A 23,267-nucleotide genomic window follows, 5' to 3' on the forward strand; every position below is an offset into this window, starting at 1 on the left:
TAAGCTTACAGTAAAAAATAAAGCCAACTCTTCCTGTAAAAAGAACAGGTAACTCTAACCCAATTTAACAATTATTAGAGACCCTGTAATTCAAATATTAACAGTCCGGGAAGGCCCTGAATGGAGGGGGGCCGAAAACAAACTGAACTCAATCACACACAACAATTCCAAGTCCGAATCGTACACAAAGTTAGCGATAGCTGTTAAAACAGCTTTTGTGAGAAAAAACAGCAAAAAACTGACAGAAAAGTTAGTTTAATAAACTACTTAGCCCAGCCAGCTCGAGACCACGTCTTCGCAGGGAAGCGGCAAACGAGATCTGGGGGACTGGTGGTGGTGCATCCTGGGATATAGTAAGCTCAGCCAATAAGAGACTTCGCTCTTTGGCATAAGCGTGCCGAGTCGGAGCCGAGGGATCGGCTCCGAACCCATCATTCAGAATGTAGGCGAGATAGGATCACATAACATCACTTTCTTAGATTAAACAAAGACCAATGTGTGGCATTCAAAACTATTTAACGCCCATCTAACCAAAGGCATTTCACCAAGGGGGCTTAGAGTACGCATACAACCCCTTGTTGTTGTTGTGTCTTTTCAGCTTTTCCCGGTTAGGGGTCGCCACAGCAGAACTCCGGTCTGCTAATAATTGGCAGTAGATTTTTATGGTGCCGAGTTGCCAGCCCGACGCCCAACTTTCAGCGAAGGCACACCCATTCACGCATGTCTTTCGGAGGCCACTCGACTGCGGGGAGGACATGTAGACTCCACACAGAAGGCACTCTAGCCAAGAATCGAACAGGAGAACCTCTTGTTGTGAGGCAACAATGCCACCGCTGTACCACTGCGGCTTATTAGTACGCATACAACCCCCTAGTTAAAAATATTGATACTGAACTTACGGACCAATGGGCTACGGCTCAACAAAAAGCCTCCATGGGCTTTGTGGAAGTCTTAGTGGCTCAGTATGAACGCACCACTGATAAAGACATTATGGAAGTAACCAAAATGTGTGAGGATCTGAGGAGGTTTGAGGGCCAGCCCCCTTATATTACAGGTCTTAAAGTCAGCCAGGACCTATTAAATCTGAAACAAAAAGATGCGAAAGTTCCAGAGGGACCTGGCTGATTATGATAGGGGCAACCCATTCACTACTAAAACACGTGAGGTTCAAAAACACTAATAGGAAGGTAGTGAAGCATAAATGACCCAGGTCAATATTGAAAAGATCCAGTTCATCTAGTTGCAATACCTCAGGGGATGAATCCTCATCAGGTATGGATCCAGAAACACAGCACGCCTCAGGGCTCATCTATATCCAAAAGAAGCAGGGGCAGACAAAGGAGGGGAGGGAGGAAACACTGTAAAGGTAGACAGTATGGAGGGATTATTGAAACTAATGACTCAGAAATAATCAATCAAAATAATGTCGAATATTTCCTCCACTTCTTTGTCACAAATACAGATACAAGTTTTGAATAAAGGACTCAATTTCATTCCTGGTTTGTCTGTCTCTGAAGATATTCTTGCACAGGACATCACTGCTTTTTGTAAATTGCTTAATTTAAGGCTACACTTTCAATAAATATCTGTGCCTGATTGTCAGAATGTGTTTAAATACCATAAATCCCATTTCTCTACACCAATGCATCAATGTTCATATGTTTCAAACCTCCATTCTCAGAGATTTACATTTTCACTTTAGGGAATTCCAACCCAAAACCAACAATCTCTCAAAGACTGAGATACAGGCTATATGGGAATTGGAGAAAAAAACATGATCTGGTCATACTACCTCTGCCAAGGGTGGCGCAGTGGTGGTTATGCACTGGACACAATATAATATGGAAGCTGGTAATCAGTTAAATGATGGGCGATACTATACATGTATGCCACTGGCCCCAACATTCAGGTTCAAGAATCAAATAGATAAATTTTTTGTGTCTGCCAGGGATGAGGGAATTATTCATGACACTACCCTTTATCATCTAACGGTGTCTGACCCAATGAGCCAGTACATCTATTTTCGCCCCAAGATACGCAAGGATCTTCACCAGCCGCTAGGTAGACCCATTGTCTTAGCCAGGGGATCTATTACCGAGCCACTCTCACAATTCCTTACTAAACATCTACAGCCTTTATTAAAATGGGTTAGGTCCCGAATACAGGACACCACGGAATTCCTACAAGTGATCTCTGGAATGCAGCTGGAACCAAACTGGCTACTGTGTACACTACATGTCTCCGCATTCTAAATCTACATTCCTATTTGGGCGGGCTTGGACGCATTGGAATACTGGCTTTACAAGTCAGAAATGTATCAATTTGGGTTTAATACCTTCTTGATCTGCCCTGAGGAACATGTTCTAACAAAGTACAGTTGTGTACCTACCATAAATGTAGATGTTCTAGTGTATTCACTGTTGCAGTCATTACTCTTGGGTTATCCTGCTGGCAGGCTACCCTCAGTTGGCCAGAATTCCAAAGTCTAGGTCTGGCGTCGGTTGCTGTCGCCTCTTACCTGACGTCAGTGCGCCAGGGGTATAAAAGATGCAGCTGACGCCATTTTCTTCAGTTTCTCTTGCCCCAGATGTCAGGTGCCCCCAAATTGGTAGGCTGAAAAATATGCCAATAAAAATGGATGCACAACAATAACATTTCCTTCATCTATAAGCAAATACACCAAATAGGTTGTATAGGATAGAGAAGTGCAGATAAGTCCCAGCAAAGAAAAGGGGGATTGTGGGTGGGTAACCTGGACTGCAACAGTGAATACACTCGAACATCTACATTTATGGTAGGTACACAACTGTACTATGTTCATCGTGTTTCACTGTTGCAGTCATTACTCTTGGGTTGAATCCCAAAGCCGAGGAAGGGTGGCTGGGCTAAATAGGGTTAGGAGAGGCTATGAGGCCCTGCAGAACTGCAGTGGCAGAGCCTGCTCTGGACTTAAAGAGGTAAGTGGTAGTGCTTTGTGAAGGTGTGCACTGAACTCAAAGTTGCAGCCTCTAAGATATCTTTGGTTGGTACTCCTCTGAGGAAGGCTGATGAAGTGGCTGCTGCTCTGGTGGAATGAGGCCCAATGTCCTTAGGCACTGATTTGCCATGTTGAAAATAGCAGAAACGGATGCAATGGCCTATCCATTTAGAAACAGTCTGTTTTGAGATGGCCTTTCCTTGTGATCCTGCAGCATACGACACAAAGTTGCTCAGTCTTTCTTAAAGCTTTAGTTCTGTCCAAGTAGAAGCGTAACTGCCTGTGTATGTCCAAATAATGCAGAATTTTCTCACCCTTCTGTGGATTACGATAAAAGGTAGGCAAGTGAATGGTTTGGTTAAGGGCCACACTGGACACCACCTTAGGCATAAATGTATGGTTTGTCCTCAGAGAAACCCTGTCTGGAGAAAAATGATGAAAGGTTCCACAGCCATGAGAGCGTGCAACTCTGAGACCTGCCTTGCAGAGGTTATTGCTAGGAGCAGAGCTGTTTTCCAGGATAAGAATTTTATATCTGCTGTTGATGCTGGCTCAAAAGGAGGCAGTGTGAGTTTTTCCAAAACATAATTGAGGTCCCAGGCCGGAATTGGTGCTCTCCTTGGAGGTCTAATGTTTTTGGCCCCTCTGAGGTACTGCCTTATTAAAGGATGAGAAAAGATAGGTGGTTCCGTATTGTAATGGGCTGAAATGGCAGAGGCATGAATCTTAACTGATGAGAAAGAAAGGCCTTTGTTCAGCATCGCAGTTAGGTATTGTAAAATCTGAGGGATATTTGGTACACGTGTCACTGCCTTGTTCCTGGTTCCAAGCACAGAATCTCTTCCATTTTTCTGCATAAGATTTTCTGGTACTGGGCCTCCTGGCCTCCAAGATAACATCCATAACAGCTTTTGAAAGAGGAGTGTTCTGAATGGCTACATTATCCGCCATGCTGCCAGATTTAAGGTCCTGAGTTGGCTGTGCAGGATTTGATTGTTTTGTTGGGTCAGTAAGTGAGAAGTTTGAGGCAATATCCATGCTGGACCTTGAGACAAGCTCTTTAGGATTGGGTACCAGTGCTGGCGTGGCCAGTCTGGTGCAATCAGTATCATTTTTGGCTTCTCTTGTCTGACCTTTAGGAGTACCCTGGGAAGGAGAGGCAGTGGGGGAAAAGCATATACAGTTAGATTTTTTCCAGCTGAAAGATAGGGCGTCCACTTTCCATGCTTGCTTGTGATAAATCCTTGTGCAAAATCTCTGCAATTGGCAGTTGTGAGGGGAGGCAAATAGATATATGTCTGGGCATCCCCATTTCCTTATTATCATGCTGAAGACTTGTGGATCCAGTTTCCATTCGTGGGGATCCATGAGGTTTCTGCTTAGTTCGTCTGCCAGAGTATTTGTTTTTCCTGGCAGGAATTGTGCTTGCAGGTGAACTTGAAAAGCCAATGCTGTGTCCCATAAGGTCATTGCTTGTCTGCAGAGGGGGTAGGAATGTGTACATCCCTGCTTGTTTATGTACCACATGACCATAGTGTTGTCTGTCTATCAGTAACTGTCCTGGATGACGCAGGTCCTTGAAAGCAGTCAGGGCATTTTGAAGAGCTAACATCTCCTTTTGATTGATGTGAAGATGCATCTGGTTTGCAGGCCATGTGCCCTGAATACATTTTCCTGCCATATGGGCCCCCCAGGCATAATCTGATGCATCCGTTGTCAGTGCCTGTCTGGCTGTGGGTAATCTGAATGGCAGACCCTTGTTGTGGCGACAGGCTTCTACCCACCATCGAAACTCCTGTTGCAGGTATGGAATGAGTGCAATTACTGTCTGCAGGCTGTGGCAATGCTGAGTCCAAACACTTTTTAGATACCATTGTAGTTTCCTCATATGCAGTCTGGCATATGGAATTAGTAGAATGCAAGATGCCATGAAACCCAAGGCCTGCAGGATTTTCCTTGCAGATAAGTGGGTTTTTGTTGCCAATTTCTTGAAGTAAGTAGTCAGTTGCTTTTGTCTGTCTGGTGTGAGATAAGCCATCTGGGCAGTTGTATTTAAGCTTGCATCCAGGAATATTATCTCTTGAGATGGCACTAGTTTTGATTTATTTTCGTTTACTGTGTACCCTAGGCCAATTAGTAATCTTTTTACAAACGCCAGATGCTTCAGAAGAATGTCTTTGTTCTCTGCTTGAATTAGGCAGTCGTCCAAGTATGGATATATTTGAATTCCTTTTTGTCTGCAAAACGCAATTACTGGTGCAAGGCATTTTGTGAAGACCCTGGGCATAGTAGATAAGCCAAAGGGCAGTGCAGAGAATTGGTAATGCATTGAGCCAACTATGAATCTGAGATATCTTCTGCAAGATTGTCTGATTGGGACATGCAGGTATGCCTCTTTTAGGTCCAAAGTTACGAGTCAAGCCTTCTTGCCCAGCATGTGCATTAGCTGCTGTAGAGTCAATATGTTGAATTTTGGAACTTCCAGAAACGCATTTAGTATAGACAGGTCCAGTATTGGTCTCCAGGTTTTGTCCTTTCTGGGTACTAGAAAGAGTCTGGAGTAAAATCCTTGCCCCTGCTCTTGCTGTGGTACTTGTTGAATGGCCCTCATGTCCATGAGGGTTGTAATTTGTTTTTGTGCCTCTGCCCATTGATTGTGTGGCAGGTCTGGCATACCTTTTGACCTTGGTAGGGTGTGAAAATGGAACCTGTAGCCTTGGGACACTATGTTCAGGACCCATTTGTCTTTGGTAACCATTTGCCAATTTGATGAAAAAAGTGCTAGTTTTCCACCCTAAGGGGGCTGCCAAAAGAAAAGTGCTTGGATCTGGTAGAGGAAAGTCATTGGGACTGTTTCCTGTGAGGCTGTGATTTGTCTTCTCTGCTTTTGGAGGTAGGAGCACCCCATTGTTTAGGCCTGTATGAGCCTTGGGGCTGAGATCTGCCTCTTTGTGGTCTGTCTGACACTGGAAAGGACCAATTTTTAGAGGGCCAGTTCCTGCTAAAACTGGGTGGCTGTACCTGTAAGAAATCCCTGACTATCTGCATGGATTTTGCTTTATCCTCCATTATTTTCAACACCTCTTCTGCTTTAGTACAAAGTATCATGCTGTAATGGTGCATCTAATAATTTTGCTTTAACATGATCAGGCAGATTCTGTTCCTTTAACCAAGCATGCCTCCTAATAACAGAACCTGCAACAGCGGCCCTGCAAGAGGCCTCCAGTGAATCATAACCACACTGCAAAGTATGCTTTCCCACTTGTTCAGCTGCATGCAATAAATCCTGCAATTCCTTGTTCTCTGAACATTCAGTATTTGCCAACATTTTCTGTTTAAGCAGTGACATTAAATACTGCTGATATTTAAGCATATGAAACTGACAATATAAAGCCCAATTTCAGCCAGGGTAGCAGAAGTGTAGACTTTTTTCCCCCATCTGTCTAGACCCTAGAATCCCTATCAGAGGGGACAGGGTTTTTTGCAGTGGAAGCTTTAACCCCTTTGGGGCCCTGAGATATAGTTTCTGGGTCAGCAGCGGGGTTTTTATATAGGAATTTATGAGAATCCGGGACCCTGTAGTATCTGTCTGGCTTAGCAGGTACAGGGGGTAAAGAGTCAGGGGACAGGCCGGACTCTGAAAATACATCAACTACAATGTCCAGAACAGGTGGAATAGCAAGGGGTCTGTGCTGAGGAAGTAGCAGAAAGTCTCTGAGCCTTTTCTTAGATTCAGAATAATCTTGGCTCTCCCAGTGGAAATGCTCCCTCATGGTATGCAGGGTTTCCCCAAAAGAATAATCCTCAGGATGAGAGGCTGAAGGAATGGATTCTTCAGCATCAGAATCCTCAGAGAAGCATGGAGTAATCCTGTTCAGAAGAGGAATCAGAGGAAATAGAAACCTGATCAGAAGAATCATACTCTCTCTCTTGCCTAGGCCTCTTATCAGGAGGGGGATGGGAGCCCCTGATCAAACTAATTAGGTCTTCGGCCATTTTGAGCATCTGCTTTTTTAGGCATGGAAGTCTGAGAAGGAGAATGCTGTACTTGTTTCTTTGTCTTTAGAGCTGCTTTAGTCTTTGAAGCTGAAGATGGCTTAATATATATTTGTGTAGGTCTGAAGACACCATCAGAAGCCGATGCCTGCTCAGCGGCTCCGGACCCATCTGAGGGAATGATTTCAGAGTGAGTTTCCAGAGGCCCAGTCAGCTCCACGTGGGAGTCGGTAGCGGGCGCCAGGGGCTGCGAAAGCACCTCACTGAGAACCGGCGACTGGCCTAGCAGAGGCTTCGTTGGTTTTGGACCTCTGATGCCTATCCTTTTCCTTGTCCTTGCGTTTTTTGTAAACTCAAGGTTGTTGGCTGGTCCGACGGCATTATATAATTAAATCTTCGGCCAAAGTAATGAAATGCAAAATCGAACCGACGCGTTGGTTAAATCTAGCACAAAACCGACAGCTAGCAACGTTGTGATCAGGGCCTAGGCAAGGAATACAGTAAGAGTGAAAATCCTTATGAGGTATTTGCTTCCCACAAGAAATACAATTGTTAACTTTTTCTGACATCGGTCTGGAGCAAGAAAAAAAGTTTCCCCAATTCCCTGGCTATTTCTTCCCACAATATTTACTTCCCTGGATCCCCTGTCTAGCAGGGCAACTGACGTGATCCCCGGGGTAAATTTCCTATCTCCCATCCAGTCGTCAAGGTTCCTTTTGAAGAGGGCCAAGGAGGCACTCTGCTTGACATGTATGGGCAAGTCTATTCCAGAGTATGGGGAGTCTCTGGGTCACAAACCTATCCCTCCAGCATGTTTTGTTCATTGTGATGTCAAGGTTTAGGTCCCTGGAGCGTGTGGCTCCGATGGATTGGGATTTCTTTACGTGTAGCATGTGCAAAAGCTCTGGGTTTGACATGGCCTTGCATGTTAGGCAGAGATCACCTCTGAGTAGACGATATGCGACAGAGTATAGCTGGAGTTTTTTTTAGTTGGTCAGCATAGGGCATCTGCTTTAGACCTGTAATTCTTTTAGTGAGGTGTTTCTGCAGCCTTTCCAGTTGTTGCAGATGTCTTGTGAGGTACATACCAAATGGGGCGTTGTACTCTATGATGGGTCTAATGAGGGATGAGTACAGTGGGACAATAACCTTTTTTCTGGATGAAAAGCCCTTAGTGATGAGGTGTGTCACACAGGATTTCCTGACTGTTGTGGCAATGTGGTTACCGAACGTGAGACCACTGTCCACTTGTGTTCCCAAGTCTCTTATCACACTTTTGGTGTTTAGTGTACTGCCACCTATGTGGTAATTCATGGGTACAATGGTTTGTCCCAAAGGGGATAACTATACACTTCTTGGCTTTGAGCTTGATCCCATGGCTCTGGCACCAAGCACCTGTTTCTGTAAGGCCCTTTTGTAGAATATAATCATCATTTGGGGAGTCAATAATGACACCCAGTTTGCAGTCGTCTGCGAACATTGCTAGCCAGAGTCCCTCCCTCAGTGTTGGCCAATACTTCAAAAAAGTAGATGCCAAACAAGAGCGGTCCCAGGACCGAACCCGGAAGTACTCCACTTGTCTGGAGTTGGATTTGGAGTCAGCTACTTTTACAGTGTGGGTTCTATCAGTAAGCCAGTTGGCAACCCGAGTGACGTAGGGATATATGCCTAGCTTTGTAGGTTTATCTATGATTCCAGAGTGGGGGATGGTGTTGAAGGCCTTGGCGAGGTCCAGACACAGGCTGTGTGGACTGCCTTTATCTATGTCCACAGCTCTGGAGACTGATTCGAAGTAAATCAGGTTCAAGAGACTCGATCGGCCCTTCACAAACCCAAACTGGGTGGGGTCCAGTGTTTGAAGGTTGCCAATGTCTTTATTTATAAGTTCCATGATAATACGTTCCATGGCCTTGCAGATCAGGCTCATCAGACTGATGGGACGGTAGTTCCCAGGATCCAAGGTGGATCCCTCCTTGTGGAGTGGGATAACTGTAGCTGTGTGCCACTCAGTGGGCACGAAGCCTGAGGTGAGGCTATGACTAAACATGACACAGGTGAGGTGCCAGTTTATTTTATAGTTCATGTGGTACACAGCCCGGGATGTTGTCTGGTCCCATGGATGCTGTATTCTTAGCTTTGGAGAGTGCAGTTTTTACCTGTGTGGCCGTGATTACTGGAAATTAGCAATCTTTCTGTATTGAGATGGGCCCTTTAGGGGGTGAGAGGGGGGTGAAGTTGGCACTAAATCGATCTGCCAGGATATTGGCAATGTCCTTGGAATAAGTATATTTAATGCCATTCTGTTGTAGCTCAGAGCAGATCTGAGCATTGCTATTTAGATTATTGACATAGCTATAGAATGCCTTGTAGTTGTCTTTAGAATCTTTGGCAATTTTATTTTTGTAACTAGCTTTGGAGGATTTTATAAGGGATCTCAGCTTCTTACTGAGGCTGGTAAAGGAGTTTTTTTTACATCCTGGGATTTTCCTCTTTTCTGCAACAGTTTCTTCCCTCTGTTGTATAGTTTGTTTAAGACAGGGTACCACCAGACTGACTTCCTTTTTTTTTTTGGAGGAGACTGTCTTGGTTCTATCTGGGATGGCACGATTCATGCACGAGTGGATGTGCTCATATAGTGCTTTAGTGTAGGATTCGGCAGTCGAACTTTCAGTTCCCGTCTGCATGGGTGTCATGAAGTTTGTCACTTCTGACTTGAGTAACATGAAGATGGCCTTGGAAAAGTTTTTTTACGGATGTTTCCTTACTGGTGGGGGGTGTGTGTGTGGGGGGGATGTGGATATCAAAGGTGATTAGCTTATGGTCAGATCTAACCAATGAGGGGGTGACCACTGGTGTGGAGCATTGATTTCCCATGTTGGTAATGACCAGGTCCAGGATACTGGAGCTCCTGGTGTGACTATGGATTAGTTGATCCAGGGCGTTGGAATTTATGAATTCCAAGAACCGTTGGGAAAAGGTGTTGGTACACGAGTAGTTTTCCCAGTTAATGGCAGGGTAGTTGAAATCACCCAGTATTAAGGTGTTTGGTTGTATCTTAATATTTTCCAGTATGTTTAGAAAAGTGTAGTGAGAATCTTGGGGCATGGTGGGGGATCTGTAGCAAGTTACTATTTGAATTGCAGTCTTACCTAAGTTGCACCTGGAGAATTTCAGATACATTGTGTTGGGCAACTAGCCTGGAGGTGTGAATATCCTTGGTGAATATGGACACCTCCACCTTTAGTGTTTCGTTCCTGGTTTGGTGGCCGAAAAATGTGCTAAGAGTTGTATAGCCTGGTATTGCAGGGGTGCTCTATAGAGCCTTGAACCAGGTCTCAGTTACTGCACAGATATCGATGCTCTCCATTTTTAGGAGGGCCTCGAGAGTGCATTTTCAGGTTTAGACTTCTAGCACTGAGTAGCATTACCTTCAGATTTTGCATACTTGTACCTGTTACGGTGGTGGTTTTGTCCTTTGAGCCTTGCCTAAAAAAGGCACTATAGGGGTGGCAAGAGACTTGGGCAGTAACCTGAATCCCAGGGGCGACAGGTGAAGACCATCTCTGGCAAAGCATTGTGGTTTGTCGATCATATCGTCCCAGGCAGACAGATACAGGGTCCCCTTTGAATGACACCAGAAGCTCAGCCAATTGTTGAAGTCAATAATTTTGTCTTTATACTGTAGTATCATGCTGGGCGAAGACAGGATGCTACTCGGGACTAGGGTTATACCTGCCTGGGCCACATGATCAGAGAGCTCTTCCATGTCTCTCTATGTAGTCCAGGGAGGTATGTCTCAAGTCATTCACTCCAACATGGACAATGACAGTCTCGTATTTCTACTTGTTATGGAGTCACTTGAGTGCATGCGTTATGTGGCGGATCCTGGCACCCGACAGACAGCTGACTGTAATTTTCTCTTTGTTCAGCCTGGTGAGTGGGACATCTTTGTACCTGACTATAGTCACCCATGACTGAAGTGTTGGGTACATTGTCTTGCCTTAGGGGCTGTTGTTGGGTGGCACACTGGTGTTGTGAGCTATGTGATACTTTGGTTGTGATTGGTGCTTGTTCAGATGTCCTTGATGCTTGGGCAGGTTAATGTTAAGGACCTCCGCATATGTGGGTTTAGTGTTGCTATGTGTGGGTGTTGGTAGTGAGGGTTTTGAAGGGCTGTGTGTTGCTTGAGGTGTAGTGTGGGTGTTAACCTTCTCCTCTTGATTGTCTAGCACAATCTTGTCTGGAGAGAGCTTTGCTTCCACTTTGGCTATGCAAGTGCATTTCACACAGGTTGTAGTGTTGGGTGGTAGGAGGAGAGGGTTGTCTGTGCACATGAGGCAATTGCTGCATTGCCCAAGTATGCCCAGATGCACCAGGTGGACAGAAGACATCACCAGAACCTGACCCTTGGACAAGCCTCATTAGGTGCTTTTTTTTTTTTTTTTTTGTAAAGTACAAGAGCTGTTTTCTCTTACCTTGGCGAGGTACTTTGCAATAGGCTGCTTAGTGCTTATAATTAATTTCTCCTTATTAACAAGGAGAGTTGAGTGCTTGTTTCAGTTTAAGGCATCCTATTGGTTTCCAGCAGGTTTTAGAGCAAGTGTTAGTCACAGGGACTCCAACCAGAAAGAGTCAGGAATCAATGCACTCTGCTCCTACTCTCACCAGGATCAGAATATAAGCACAGATTCCAAGCTGTCACCTATAAAGTAGTTATTAAGCTTATTTAGAATGAAAAAAATTACCAATGCACTATAAAAATATGCACTGGTACACAAGAATGCACTTTTCAGATTCATGGTGATTGAGAAAATTATTGGCAACAAGTCAAAGTGGGATGGCACCAAATACTAAATAATAAAGAAAATAAATGGATTATAAAAGCTTATTTCCACCAGGGCTTAATGAGCATTTATGATGGACCAATCAGTCGAGGATTTATTCATAAGTAAAATTATAGAAGGAAGCAATGGTTTTATTGTCTGATAACACTGATGAAGGCTATTGTACTTTGTGTAGCCAATTTCCCTATCATCCCACATTATGAAACAGGTTCTGGATGCAGATGCTTGGGAACTGGTACCTAGACTAATCACAGGAGGAAAGTGCATACAACCAAGGGAAAGGCAGCCTTTCAAAGGACACTTTCAGAGACACTGGTAATAGCAGGCATCCACGTGACACGTCCCCACTCTGGGCCAGTAATAAAAGGAGCCTCAAACCTCACCACTGACACTGGAGAGGAACATTCACTTGGAATACAAATGGATAGACTTAATATTTTCAGATGCAGACCTTTCTGCATCAAGCATAATTTCACTTAAGAGCACACAGGGAACACAGTCAACCCAGGGTCTGGATTTCTCTCTCTCTCACCAGGTCCCCAATAAGGTTACCCACTGACACAGCTGCAGAGTTAAGTCCTCCGACGAGTGTTCAAGCCAAGTCCTCCAGCATCCTCTGTGAAACCAGTGCTTAATGTCCTTGCTCCAAGTAGCTGACACAAACACACCGATATTTGATTCTCTCACGCACGCACACTTACTTGGAGAAGGCAGGCAGAGATTTACTAGCTATGCTCCCTTCTGCTCAGACTATAAGGTAGTCACCCTGCCACGACACCCTAAATAAACAGCTACTTTAAGGCTCTTGCAAGGGTACACAGTTATACTGGCTGATTTTAATATTAATACAAATGGTAATGCTGACCAAACAGCCAGGCTTTCAGGAGTGGCCAGTGCGTCACCAATAAATATAAGTACTCTCAAAGGTTACAATATTTTCTGAATGAAAAGCACTAAATATCTATTAATAAACACCAGAGTTTCAGCCACAGGAAATGTTAAAAATAACACAGCTGGAAAGATTCACACAGTTACTGAAAAAACACCACTTCACTACAGAAGTACTATTCCTACTTAATAGAGCAAGACAAGATGAAGTAGGCGAGGAATCCCATGTCAGATTCCAAGAAACAGACTGCCTGAGACTTCTGTCTCACCTATATTAAAACATTACTTCTGTACAGAATGACATCACATACATCTTCTCATGACTTCTGGTTCCCAGGCAAACACCACTGCTAGAAACTGACAGGACTCGGCACCTATATGTCAATATACACACACACGATCTGGTGAAGCTTCTGGCAGTCATAAAACAATCACAAACTTCTACTCCTCTTACAGAGACTAACAAACCATGCTTCTTACAGACGTTGTGTCTCTGGCTTCATTCAAAACTAAGATAACATCTTTATGGCCTAGGCCCAGTAATTTAACTTCTTACTATTTTCAAAGTATGCTGTAGCTGGATTGTGATTAACCTCTTCTCTTCCATTATCCTCCGTTAAAAACATATACTTTTAATTAAGTTACAATAATACATGCATATTTCTTTTCTGTCCATCAGGGCACAGTGTTGGTACATTTTTAACACAAGCATCTGTACAAATCAGTTTGAAATTCAAACATAATTCTTTACTAAATTCCAGCAAGCTGTGCTGGCATATGTTACACATACGCTGCCCTACTTCTCCTGGCAAAGCTAGTAATACTTCATATTGTCACACCGAGCATGGCCTTCCTAAGTGGATTTATGAAGCTACTGCCTCCCCCCCCAGGCCTATGGAAGACAGCCAGGATAGAAGCATCATCCCTGATCTCTCATGTCTCCTTGTGTGGCTTCTTTTCCATGTGCCTTACACTTTTTAGGAGGAATGCTCAAGACAGCTGCTGAGGGTTATCAAATAAAGGCAGAGGGTGGGAAAAGCTGTCCAGCTTCTTTTTATCAAGGCAGTCCTAAAGAACTTTCTGCCTGCTTCCTAAGGGTATCCTTATATTTCAAAAAAAACAGTAGAACAAGTCACGAGAAAGCCCCATGCAAAAAAAAGTGTGAAATTAAGTCTCTAAAGGGATTCTTACTCATTCACACACACTAACAGCTGACATAACACACTATGGCTTATGGGTGCCTACAACCATAGCCAAACAGCAATTACAAGTAACCTAATAATTCCAGATACAACAAAGCAAAACGGGTGTTTTTTCAGTGAGATACTTATCTATCCTGCCCATAAAATGTGACAAATGCTGTGAATACTTTTTGGGCTGGATCACCTACATAGAGAGAAGTACTGATGACCCTAGGAAGGAGCAGCCAGCTAAACTCAGGAGAAAGGTGCAAAGCCCCTGAAGTTAGCCTGGAGGTCAGACCTTGCCTGTATCCAAATTCTCAAAATTCTGACTGCAAAAGTGAAAACACCTTACAAATCAGACTAATCAGAACCTTTCTTTGGCAAGACACACTAGGCTCTAAAAAGGAAGCCTATTCCACAATCAAAATCTTTAGGCTTTTAAGTGCAAAAAAATGTCCTACTGTAATAAATGTCATGATCATACACACAACTGTACTGACTCAGAATGCAGTTATTTTAATAACACCCAATTTCAGAAATATGAATGCTCTGTCCTCGTATATTTTTTTTAGATGCTTATTTCCTCCCATATGTCAAAGATGCGTACTAGGTGAAAGCAAATCTTCAAAACTACACACCACTGTGCATGTTGCGCGTGTGTGTGTATGAATGCATCTTATGATGGGCTACTGCCCTATACAGGATTGGTTTAACTGTCTAGTGCCCACTCAATGTCAGGATAGGATTTGGCTCTCCAGCCACCTTTGATTGGAATAAACTGCAAGAATGATTTTAAGACGTTAAGATTATCAGACAAGATCCTCAACTGTTAAGAAGGTTGCAGCTAAATCAAGAATTACTAAGATAGCAAGCTACAATTAAAAATTGCGTAGCAGATGAAATATATAAAAAATAAATAAATAAAATAAAAACTAAAATAAATGAATGGCATCCACACCTACCTGGAGGTGGCACTGGGGTACTTAACTGATTAACAAATCTAGCATACTCAGCATGGACCTGTTAAAAAAAAAAAGAAAAAAAAAAAGTGAAAAAAAAAAAAGAAAAAAAGTGTAAAGCAAACTCATTCAGTTCCTACTTATTAGATTCATGTTAACCAGGTTTGCCACTATTGGGAGGTATCTCATTTACAAAAGGGATCCAAAGCAAGGGCTCTCCTGAAATACGAACACAGTGAAAAATTCTGATACTGAGCAGTTAATATGAAAATGCCACAAAAGATGGTAAAAGGGATTTTACCAAGGAAAACTAAACACAGTGGCAAATACTGGAACATAACAAAAACATACTGAAAATGGCACAAGACTTGACAATTCTACCTTTTTGAAAAACAAAAATATTTACATAATGTCATAAAACACTGCAATTCTGCCAATTTGTCTAAAATAAACCAAAAATAACTTCAACTTTATGTAGCAACCCAGTGTATTTAATGATTTACAGTAGAAAGTGTTGAAAAGGAGTCTGTCAAGTTAGTACAGTATAACGTTTTTCTACACTTAGACGCAACTCTGATTAAAATCTTCAATAAAGCTGAAGTATTGCAAGTAAATCAAAATTTACAAGCACATAACCAGCCAGTCACTGAATCAGCAAGACCAGTTAAGTATAAGGTGACTCCCCCACTCCCCAATCCCACAGGGTGAAGTGCCAGATGGTGTTCTACTACCCCAAAGTCCCTATCCACTAAAACCCATTCTGAAGCTACAGGCTCATATGTGGGTGGTGGAGGGATACCATACTGCAATACATAGTTATATCGAATATGTGCACACAAATGCACTATGTCCATCATAAGCATCACTGCTGTAGTATCATTCACTATGCCTAAGAGGAATACTAAAACAGAAATATACCCAAGGGGCAGACCTAGACAAGAGGATGTAGAATTGCAGTGTCAACTCCTATTTGGCTTCTGAACTGTAAGGCTAACTTACATCAGCTGAAAGCATGACTGGAGGGCCAAGCAGCTGACCAATAAATTCTATGTGCTGAAACGACAACTCCTCTAACACTCAGTTAATGTCCCATGGTGTACTCATCTGTCTCTTGACTGGTCTAAGTCAAATCACTACCCTTTAATTCACTGAAAGTCTAGAATGCTTGGGGGGGCACAAGTAGACAATTATGAACTTTTGCAGATGTGTACTCTAAGCCTCATTTGTACAGGCCTGACATGTACTCCAGAACCAATGACAACAGTTATTCTATGGTCTAGGTCTCTGCAGTGGCACCAGGAGAGCATATCCCCACTTTGTTAGTAATTATTTTTTTCCTGGGTTTCTAACCTTCTTCACATTTAACATGTCCTCTGAAAAAGAAGAAATGCATCTGGCTGAAACTAGTGTGAGATTACCCAGGCTATCAGCCTTAGTATGGCCAGACTGGGGTGTAACAGACTCCTTATTTTGACTGAAGTTCCACTTGCTGAGGCAGCACCTTGCACTTCCATCTTGTCAGGTTGTGCAAGAGAAGGGGACTGGCCAAAAAAAGGAGCTATGAAAACACATTTTGGCCTCTCCTGCATGTCTGTTAAAACCTCAGGGATTAAATGTGCAGGAGCAAATAAAAATGGACCTCCCACACCAGGAGAAGGAATCTGTTATCCAGGCTGCTGGAGCCGTTAGATTTTTGGGCAAGACTGCCTCAGTTGCCTGTTCAGATGAGAAACAAACAGCTATCTATAGCACATCCAACCTGTTGTCTAGATCTAAGAATGTCTACATGTGAAGCATCTATTTGTGGGAAGGTCTGCATATGTCCAGATCAATTTGTCTACCATTTTATTTTGGTCTGAAGGTGTATTGTGGCCTCTAGAGATATTCCCTTCTCTACTGCAAAGCCACATAACTGCGCTGCTAACCTGTATGGTATGTATCACATTACTGTACAGTTAGTTGCTTGCCGGCACTTTTATCCCCCCCCCCCCCCCCATATGACCAGGAGATGGAATGCCAGAATGAGGAAAGTAAAGTTGTGCACACTTACCATAAATGTGGATGTTAAAAGAGTGTATTCACTGCTGCAGTCCTCACTTGTGGGATTTCCTGCTGTGGAAGCCCTTGGCTGGCCTGACTATCAGAGTAAAAATCTCCTTCCTCCTAAGGCTGGTGGATGCCCTACACTGATGTCAGTATGCTTGGATATAAAGGGAACTACGTCAACTCTATGACATTTTTTCTTCCCCTTAGAAGGTAGGAGCCCCCCAACACAAACCATAAACAAGGGACAGAGGTAGAAAAAGGGGCCTGCAGAGTAAACACCCAGGGGTTCCACTGGTTAGTGAAGGAAATAGAAGCAGATTACTACTGTAGGAAAAAGAGGGAAGGAGGGAGGGAGGGAGGAAGGAAAAGATGACTGCAACAATGAATACACTAACATCTACATTTATGGTAAGTGTACACAACTGTACTATGTTCGTGTTTCAATACTGTAATCTTGACTTGTGGGATAATTCCCAAAGCTGATATGAAGGTGAAAGGTAGATTATGGAGAAGAGAGAATGCCCTGCGTGGCAAATCCCACTCCAGACATGGAAAAGGCTGACAAGTGGTAGTGTTTGGTAAAGGTATGCACAGATGACCAAGCAGCTTCTAAAATGTCTTTGGTAGATACTCCTTTCAGGAAGGCAGCAGAGGTAGAAGTGACTCTGGTAGAGAGTCTTTAAAGTTTCAGGAGGCTTTTTGCCATGACGGCTGTAACAAAGGGAAATACAGTGGGAGATCCACTACGAGATGAACTGTTTGGAGACCGTTTTCCCTTCACAGCCAATGGCAAAGGACACAAAAAGCTGGTCTGGATTTTTGAAATATTTAGTTCTATCAAAACAGTAGCAAAGCTGTCTGTGAATATCCAAGGGGTGAAGTATTCCTTCCCCTAGGTTCTGAGGTTTGGGGAAGAAGGTGGACAAGTGTATGGCTTGATTTAAGGATGTGTCCATTAACATCTTGGGCATAAAGTATGGATTACTCCTGAGTGATATTGTCTGGATGGAATATGACAAATGGTTCCACAGCTACGACAGCTTGCAGCTAAGACACCCTCCAAAGCTGAGGTGATGGCCAATAAAAATGCAGTCTTCCAGGTTAAGAATTTTAAATCAGCAGAAGTTGTCAGTTCAAAGAGGGGTGGTAGTGCCCATTTCACTAGAACAAAACTGAAGACAAGGCAGTTTAAAAACAGCTCAAGGGTCAACTTGAGGTAGCCCCCTCCCTTGCCTAGCTTCCTGTGGTTCCCAAGACCTGACATCGCGCCCATCTGGACCACAAACGAAAACTAAACCTGCAGCCTAAACTCATCTTAAAACTCAGGGTAAACTCAAAGAATTATTATCCTACTCAGAGAGAATTATACTGTTCTTGTTAAGAACCTGACACTCTCACTTGAAGACTTCAATACTACAAAGCCTGGAATATTGTATTATAAATACCAGCACTAGTAACTCCTCTGTGTTGAGTTATACTAGTGGCTACTGTTACCTCTAAAGACCCTGCAAAATCTCCTGGCGGTGTAGTGTATGCTGACGTCAGGAAGTTTATAAATCATCCTGCTTGTTCACCGCTAACTGCAAACTGAATCTGCATTTTGTTCCGTCTCTTCTCCTGCCCGGTCGCCTCTCCTGGCTTACAGGTAACTCCTATAAGGTCTAATTACCTTATTGAATCATTACGGGTGTGATCTGGAGCATTGTACTTGCACTGTTGTATTATTTTTCTACTCCTGACATTCGTTTTTCTCTCTGGCGTGTCTGCTTGCCAGCTGTAGCCGTGCATTACTCAACGAAAAGGCTTGCACGTGTTGTGACGCACACTTGGCATCTTTTCATCAGAACACATAAGCGACCTAGTTCTGCAGTCATTTAAAGTTATAATTTTGTAACAGAATGGTATTTTATGTATATGCAGGCAACTGAACCTAGTTTAAAGTACCTGAATGTGTTTTACTGCTTACGCACAGGCTTGCACATGTTGCTGACTTGCACTTAGTGTCTTTTCATCACAACTCATAAGCGACCTAGTTCTGCAGTCATTTAAAGTTATAATTTAGTAACTTAATGGTATTTTATGTATCCGAATGTGTTTTAATGCTATGCAAAGGCTTGCACATGTTGCTGACTAACTCTAGGCGTCTTTTAATCATAACTCATTAGCGACCTAGATCTGAAGTCATTTAAAGTTAAAATTTAGCATCTGACTGTGTATTTAATCTATATGAAGGCATCAGTACCTATTCCATAGTACTTAAATGTGTTTTAATGCATTCTTGTTAGCTACTTGTTGTTGCTGATGCATGCTTAGCGTCTTTCTTATCTAAACACATAGCGACTAAGATATAATCTCATTTGAAACTATTACACAGCATCTCCTTGTGTATTTAACTAAGCTAAAGTTATTAGATGCTATTTCATAGTATTTGAATGTTTTTCTTTTAAATGTATACTTTAAGGAATATGAAGTCATTTGAGTGTGTTTGTGGCTAATCAGGATTGCTGTCTTAACCTGCTAGTACTAATTTCAACATTATTAACTTTAACACTCATATCTCTCTCCCTCACTTGTATCATAGGTAGCCCCCTCCCTTGCCTAGCTTCCTGTGGTTCCCAAGACCTGACATCGCGCCCATCTGGACCACAAACGAAAACTAAACCTGCAGCCTAAACTCATCTTAAAACTCAGGGTAAACTCAAAGAATTATTATCCTACTCAGAGAGAATTATACTGTTCTTGTTAAGAACCTGACACTCTCACTTGAAGACTTCAATGCTACAAAGCCTGGAAAATTGTATTATAAATACCAGCACTAGTAACTCCTCTGTGTTGAGTTATACTAGTGGCTATTGTTACCTCTAAAGACCCTGCAAAATCTCCTGGCGGTGTAGGCCCCGCTCCGCTTCGCCCTCGCTTCGCTCGGGCTCCGCTCCGCTGCCCTCCCTGCCCCCTTATCCCACCCGCCCCCAGTATCCCTAATTTTATAGCAACAAATAGTCCCTCCCACTTTCCCACTTAACAAATCCAAGGCTCCCTTGTCACACCCCATTACTCCTCCCACCCCAAGGCCCACACCCTTTAACTAATCCCACACAAAGTCTCTTCCCTCACTAAATACCCTTTTCTTTTCTTCAGTATGGCCAATTTCACCTATACTATTACCCCCATTATAGTTATACTTCTCATCACCACCTACATCCTAACAATATATGAAAACCAAACCCTTATGGGTATCTCTTTCCCTAAGTGCCACACCAACTCCCAATACAATCTCCATGTCAGTTATATTCCACCTTCAATCTACCAGGACAAAAATGTATCCCCCAAAATAGTCCACCCCACACTTCAACACCCTAAAATTCCACATAACAAATCTAATCTCAAAATCCTATTTAAATTACAAAGATTTTTAGTTTACTTGAAAAATTGTATTAACATCGACGGAGATATTCACCCAAACCCAGGTCCCACCACTATGCCAATTTCTAACCCCCATAATATAACCCGAAAATCTACTGACTCCCTTCTAATACTACACCTGAACCTAAGAAGCATTAACAATAAAATTCACAACCTTCACGCCATCATAGCTACACAGTCCCCTGACATCATGTGTCTAACCGAAACATGGCTAAAACCCACTACTAAGAATGAAGAGATCCTCCCACCCGGGTACAATATACTCAGGGCAGATCGTGCAAAGAAAAAAGGTGGAGGAATAGCTATTATGTTTAAAAATACCCTTAACATCCTTAAGAACCAAGTACAACCTCCTACGATCTCAAACCTAGAAATTATAGCCCTACAGATCTGCCTAAACACTCAAAAACGCATCAACCTTATTGTAACCTATATCCCACCAGGGAAGAACACAGAAAACCTGGAGCATACCCTGAGCTGGCTAGCCATCAACTACCCACAAGAAACCATAGTACTTGGAGACGTCAACATTGACTGGTCTCTCTTTTCTACCCATATAACTCCACAACCTATTAACCTACATGTTTTTTCCCAAAATATCCTATCCCCAACCAGAATAGGCAACTCACTTCAAAAAGAAAGTATTATTGACTGGATCCTTACTAATAGGGACTCTAATAACTACACCACTGGTACCCTTCCCTGTGACCTCAGCGATCACCTAATAACTTATATCATTAAACATAAATGCCCTACTTCTAACCCCCTATTTAGACTAATCACAAACAAAAAAAAATTTGTCCCTCAACTATTTCTTGCCGACCTGAAATCCTGCAACTGGACCATATTAAAAACTCTTTCACTAGAAGACAGGTGTGTCCCACTTCAATGACACATTCCTTAAGATACTTGACTCACATGCCCCACATAGACAAATTAGAACCAAAACTCGCATAGCACCTTGGCTAACTAGTGATACTAAATCCAAAATCAAACTCCGTGACCAAGCCTGGGATAAATGGAGAGCCACAAAAACCCCCCAAGACCGTTATAAATTTCAACAACTAAGAAACGCCACTAAAACTGCCATTACCCAAAACAAAAAACAATACTTCTGCAACCTCCAGCAAAAACACCAGAACAACCCAAAGAAATTCTGGGCAGGTTTTAACAACCTTCTGCACCCAGGCAAAACTTCCACCCCAACCCCCGAGAAATTGTTAGAGAAAGGCCAAGAAGAAGTAGCCAACACCTTTAACTCCCTCTTCACTGAGACTATCCAAACCCTAGCCAGTCAACTTACTTCCACTTCCCCACCTGCTGCGAAACTGCATCTCGACACCCCTACCCCCTTCAATTTAAAGCCAGTCTCTTCCTCCTATGTACGCTCCCTCCTAAAAAAACTCAAACCAACCACCCTAGCGGCTGACCACCTTCCTGCGGAATTCTTACAAATTGCGTCTGATGAAATAGCCTACCCCATATCAATCCTTATCAATAGAACTATAACTGAGATGAACATTCCCTCCATTTGGAAGACTTCTTATATCATTCCGCTTCACAAAGGAGGTACCTCCCTGGAAACGTCAAATTATAGACCAATAGCCATCCTGTCCCCGATAGCGAAAATCATGGAAAGATGCATCCACAAACTTCTTCTTCACTATCTGACCTCTAATCATCTCTTGTCCAATGCCCAGCACGGTTTTCGCCCACACCATAGTACAACTACTGCCCTCCTTTCCTTTGTTGACTCAAACAACAATCGTAATAAACTCATATCCTCTGCCCTCTTTCTGGACCTATCAAAAGCATTCGATATGGTCAATCATCAATTCCTTCTTAACATCCTTGAAACCCTACGTCTGGACACTCCAGCACTAAACTGGTTCAATGCCTACCTCACTGTTAGGCAACAAGCTGTCCTGTGGCAAAACAGAATATCAGGACTGCTCCCTAATACTATAGGTGTTCCTCAGGGCTCGATACTGGGCCCACTTCTGTTTTCCATCTTCATAAATGACCTTCAATCAGTCGTCCCTAAATCCACCTGCATCCAATATGCGGCGGACTCCGCCTTAATCTGCTCCGTCGTCTCCCTCTCGAATCTCCAAACGATCACACAACATTGTTTTTCACTAGTTGAAAAATGGTTCACTGACTTAAAACTCCTACTTAACCCAGTTAAAACGAAACTATTACTTTTCTTCCCCAACGTCTTCTCACCTCTAGGTAAAGAACTCCCAAACACTAACAACATTACCTTCCATATTAAATCCAATAATGGGACCCTCATAACCCCTGTCACCAGTACCAAACTGCTAGGTGTTACTATTGATCATAAGCTCAAATTCGACATACACATTACCCAAACAGTAAAGTCTGTTAACAAAAAACTAGGATCTACGTACAGAATTAAAAACTTCCTAACTCCCACTACCAAATTAACTATTGCCCGTACCCATCTCCTCTCTTCCCTCCTCTATGCTTCCCCGATCCTCTCTTTTCTCAATAAATGTGAACTTAACATGCTCTCTCTTGCCTACAACCACATTGCCAGATTTATTACAGGTTCCCTTTATCGAACCCATCATTGCCTTAACCTGAGGAAACTTGGATGGTTGGAACTGCCAAATCTCCTCAAACTTAGCCAACTCACAAGCTTATAAAATAATCAACCATCCTGATAGAACTCCCTCACTGTGCAGAATTCTGACTCCATATACTAACCTCAACAGTCTCCGATCATCAAACAGCATCCAGATCCTAACTATTAAAGCAAAAAACTTAGGTGGGGATGCCCTCATCAATTCCATTGGCAAGCAGTGGAACTCCTGCCAAACAACCTTAGACTTACTACTTCGCTCAATCAGTTCAAATTTAACCTTAAAGAATATCTCTCCACACAATGGATATGCCCATGTCGTGAACCTGACTAACTACATATCTC

The 23,267-nt window shown here is 42.9% G+C and overlaps 1 protein-coding gene across 1 annotated transcript in view; it reads right to left on the reverse strand.

The window, feature by feature from the left end:
- KHDC4 (KH domain containing 4, pre-mRNA splicing factor) overlaps nt 1-23,267 on the reverse strand; it is a gene marked incomplete in the record, with an annotated part of 2,214,276 nt that overhangs the window by 547,426 nt on the left and 1,643,583 nt on the right. The window contains 1 exon segment of the mRNA XM_044080154.1: nt 14,852-14,909. Coding sequence (XP_043936089.1) covers nt 14,852-14,909 — 58 coding nt within the window.

Source organism: Protopterus annectens, chromosome 8.part0 (genome assembly GCF_019279795.1).
Source record: "Protopterus annectens isolate FY-2018-M chromosome 8.part0, PAN1.0, whole genome shotgun sequence".
NCBI classification, from domain to species: domain Eukaryota; kingdom Metazoa; phylum Chordata; order Ceratodontiformes; family Protopteridae; genus Protopterus; species Protopterus annectens.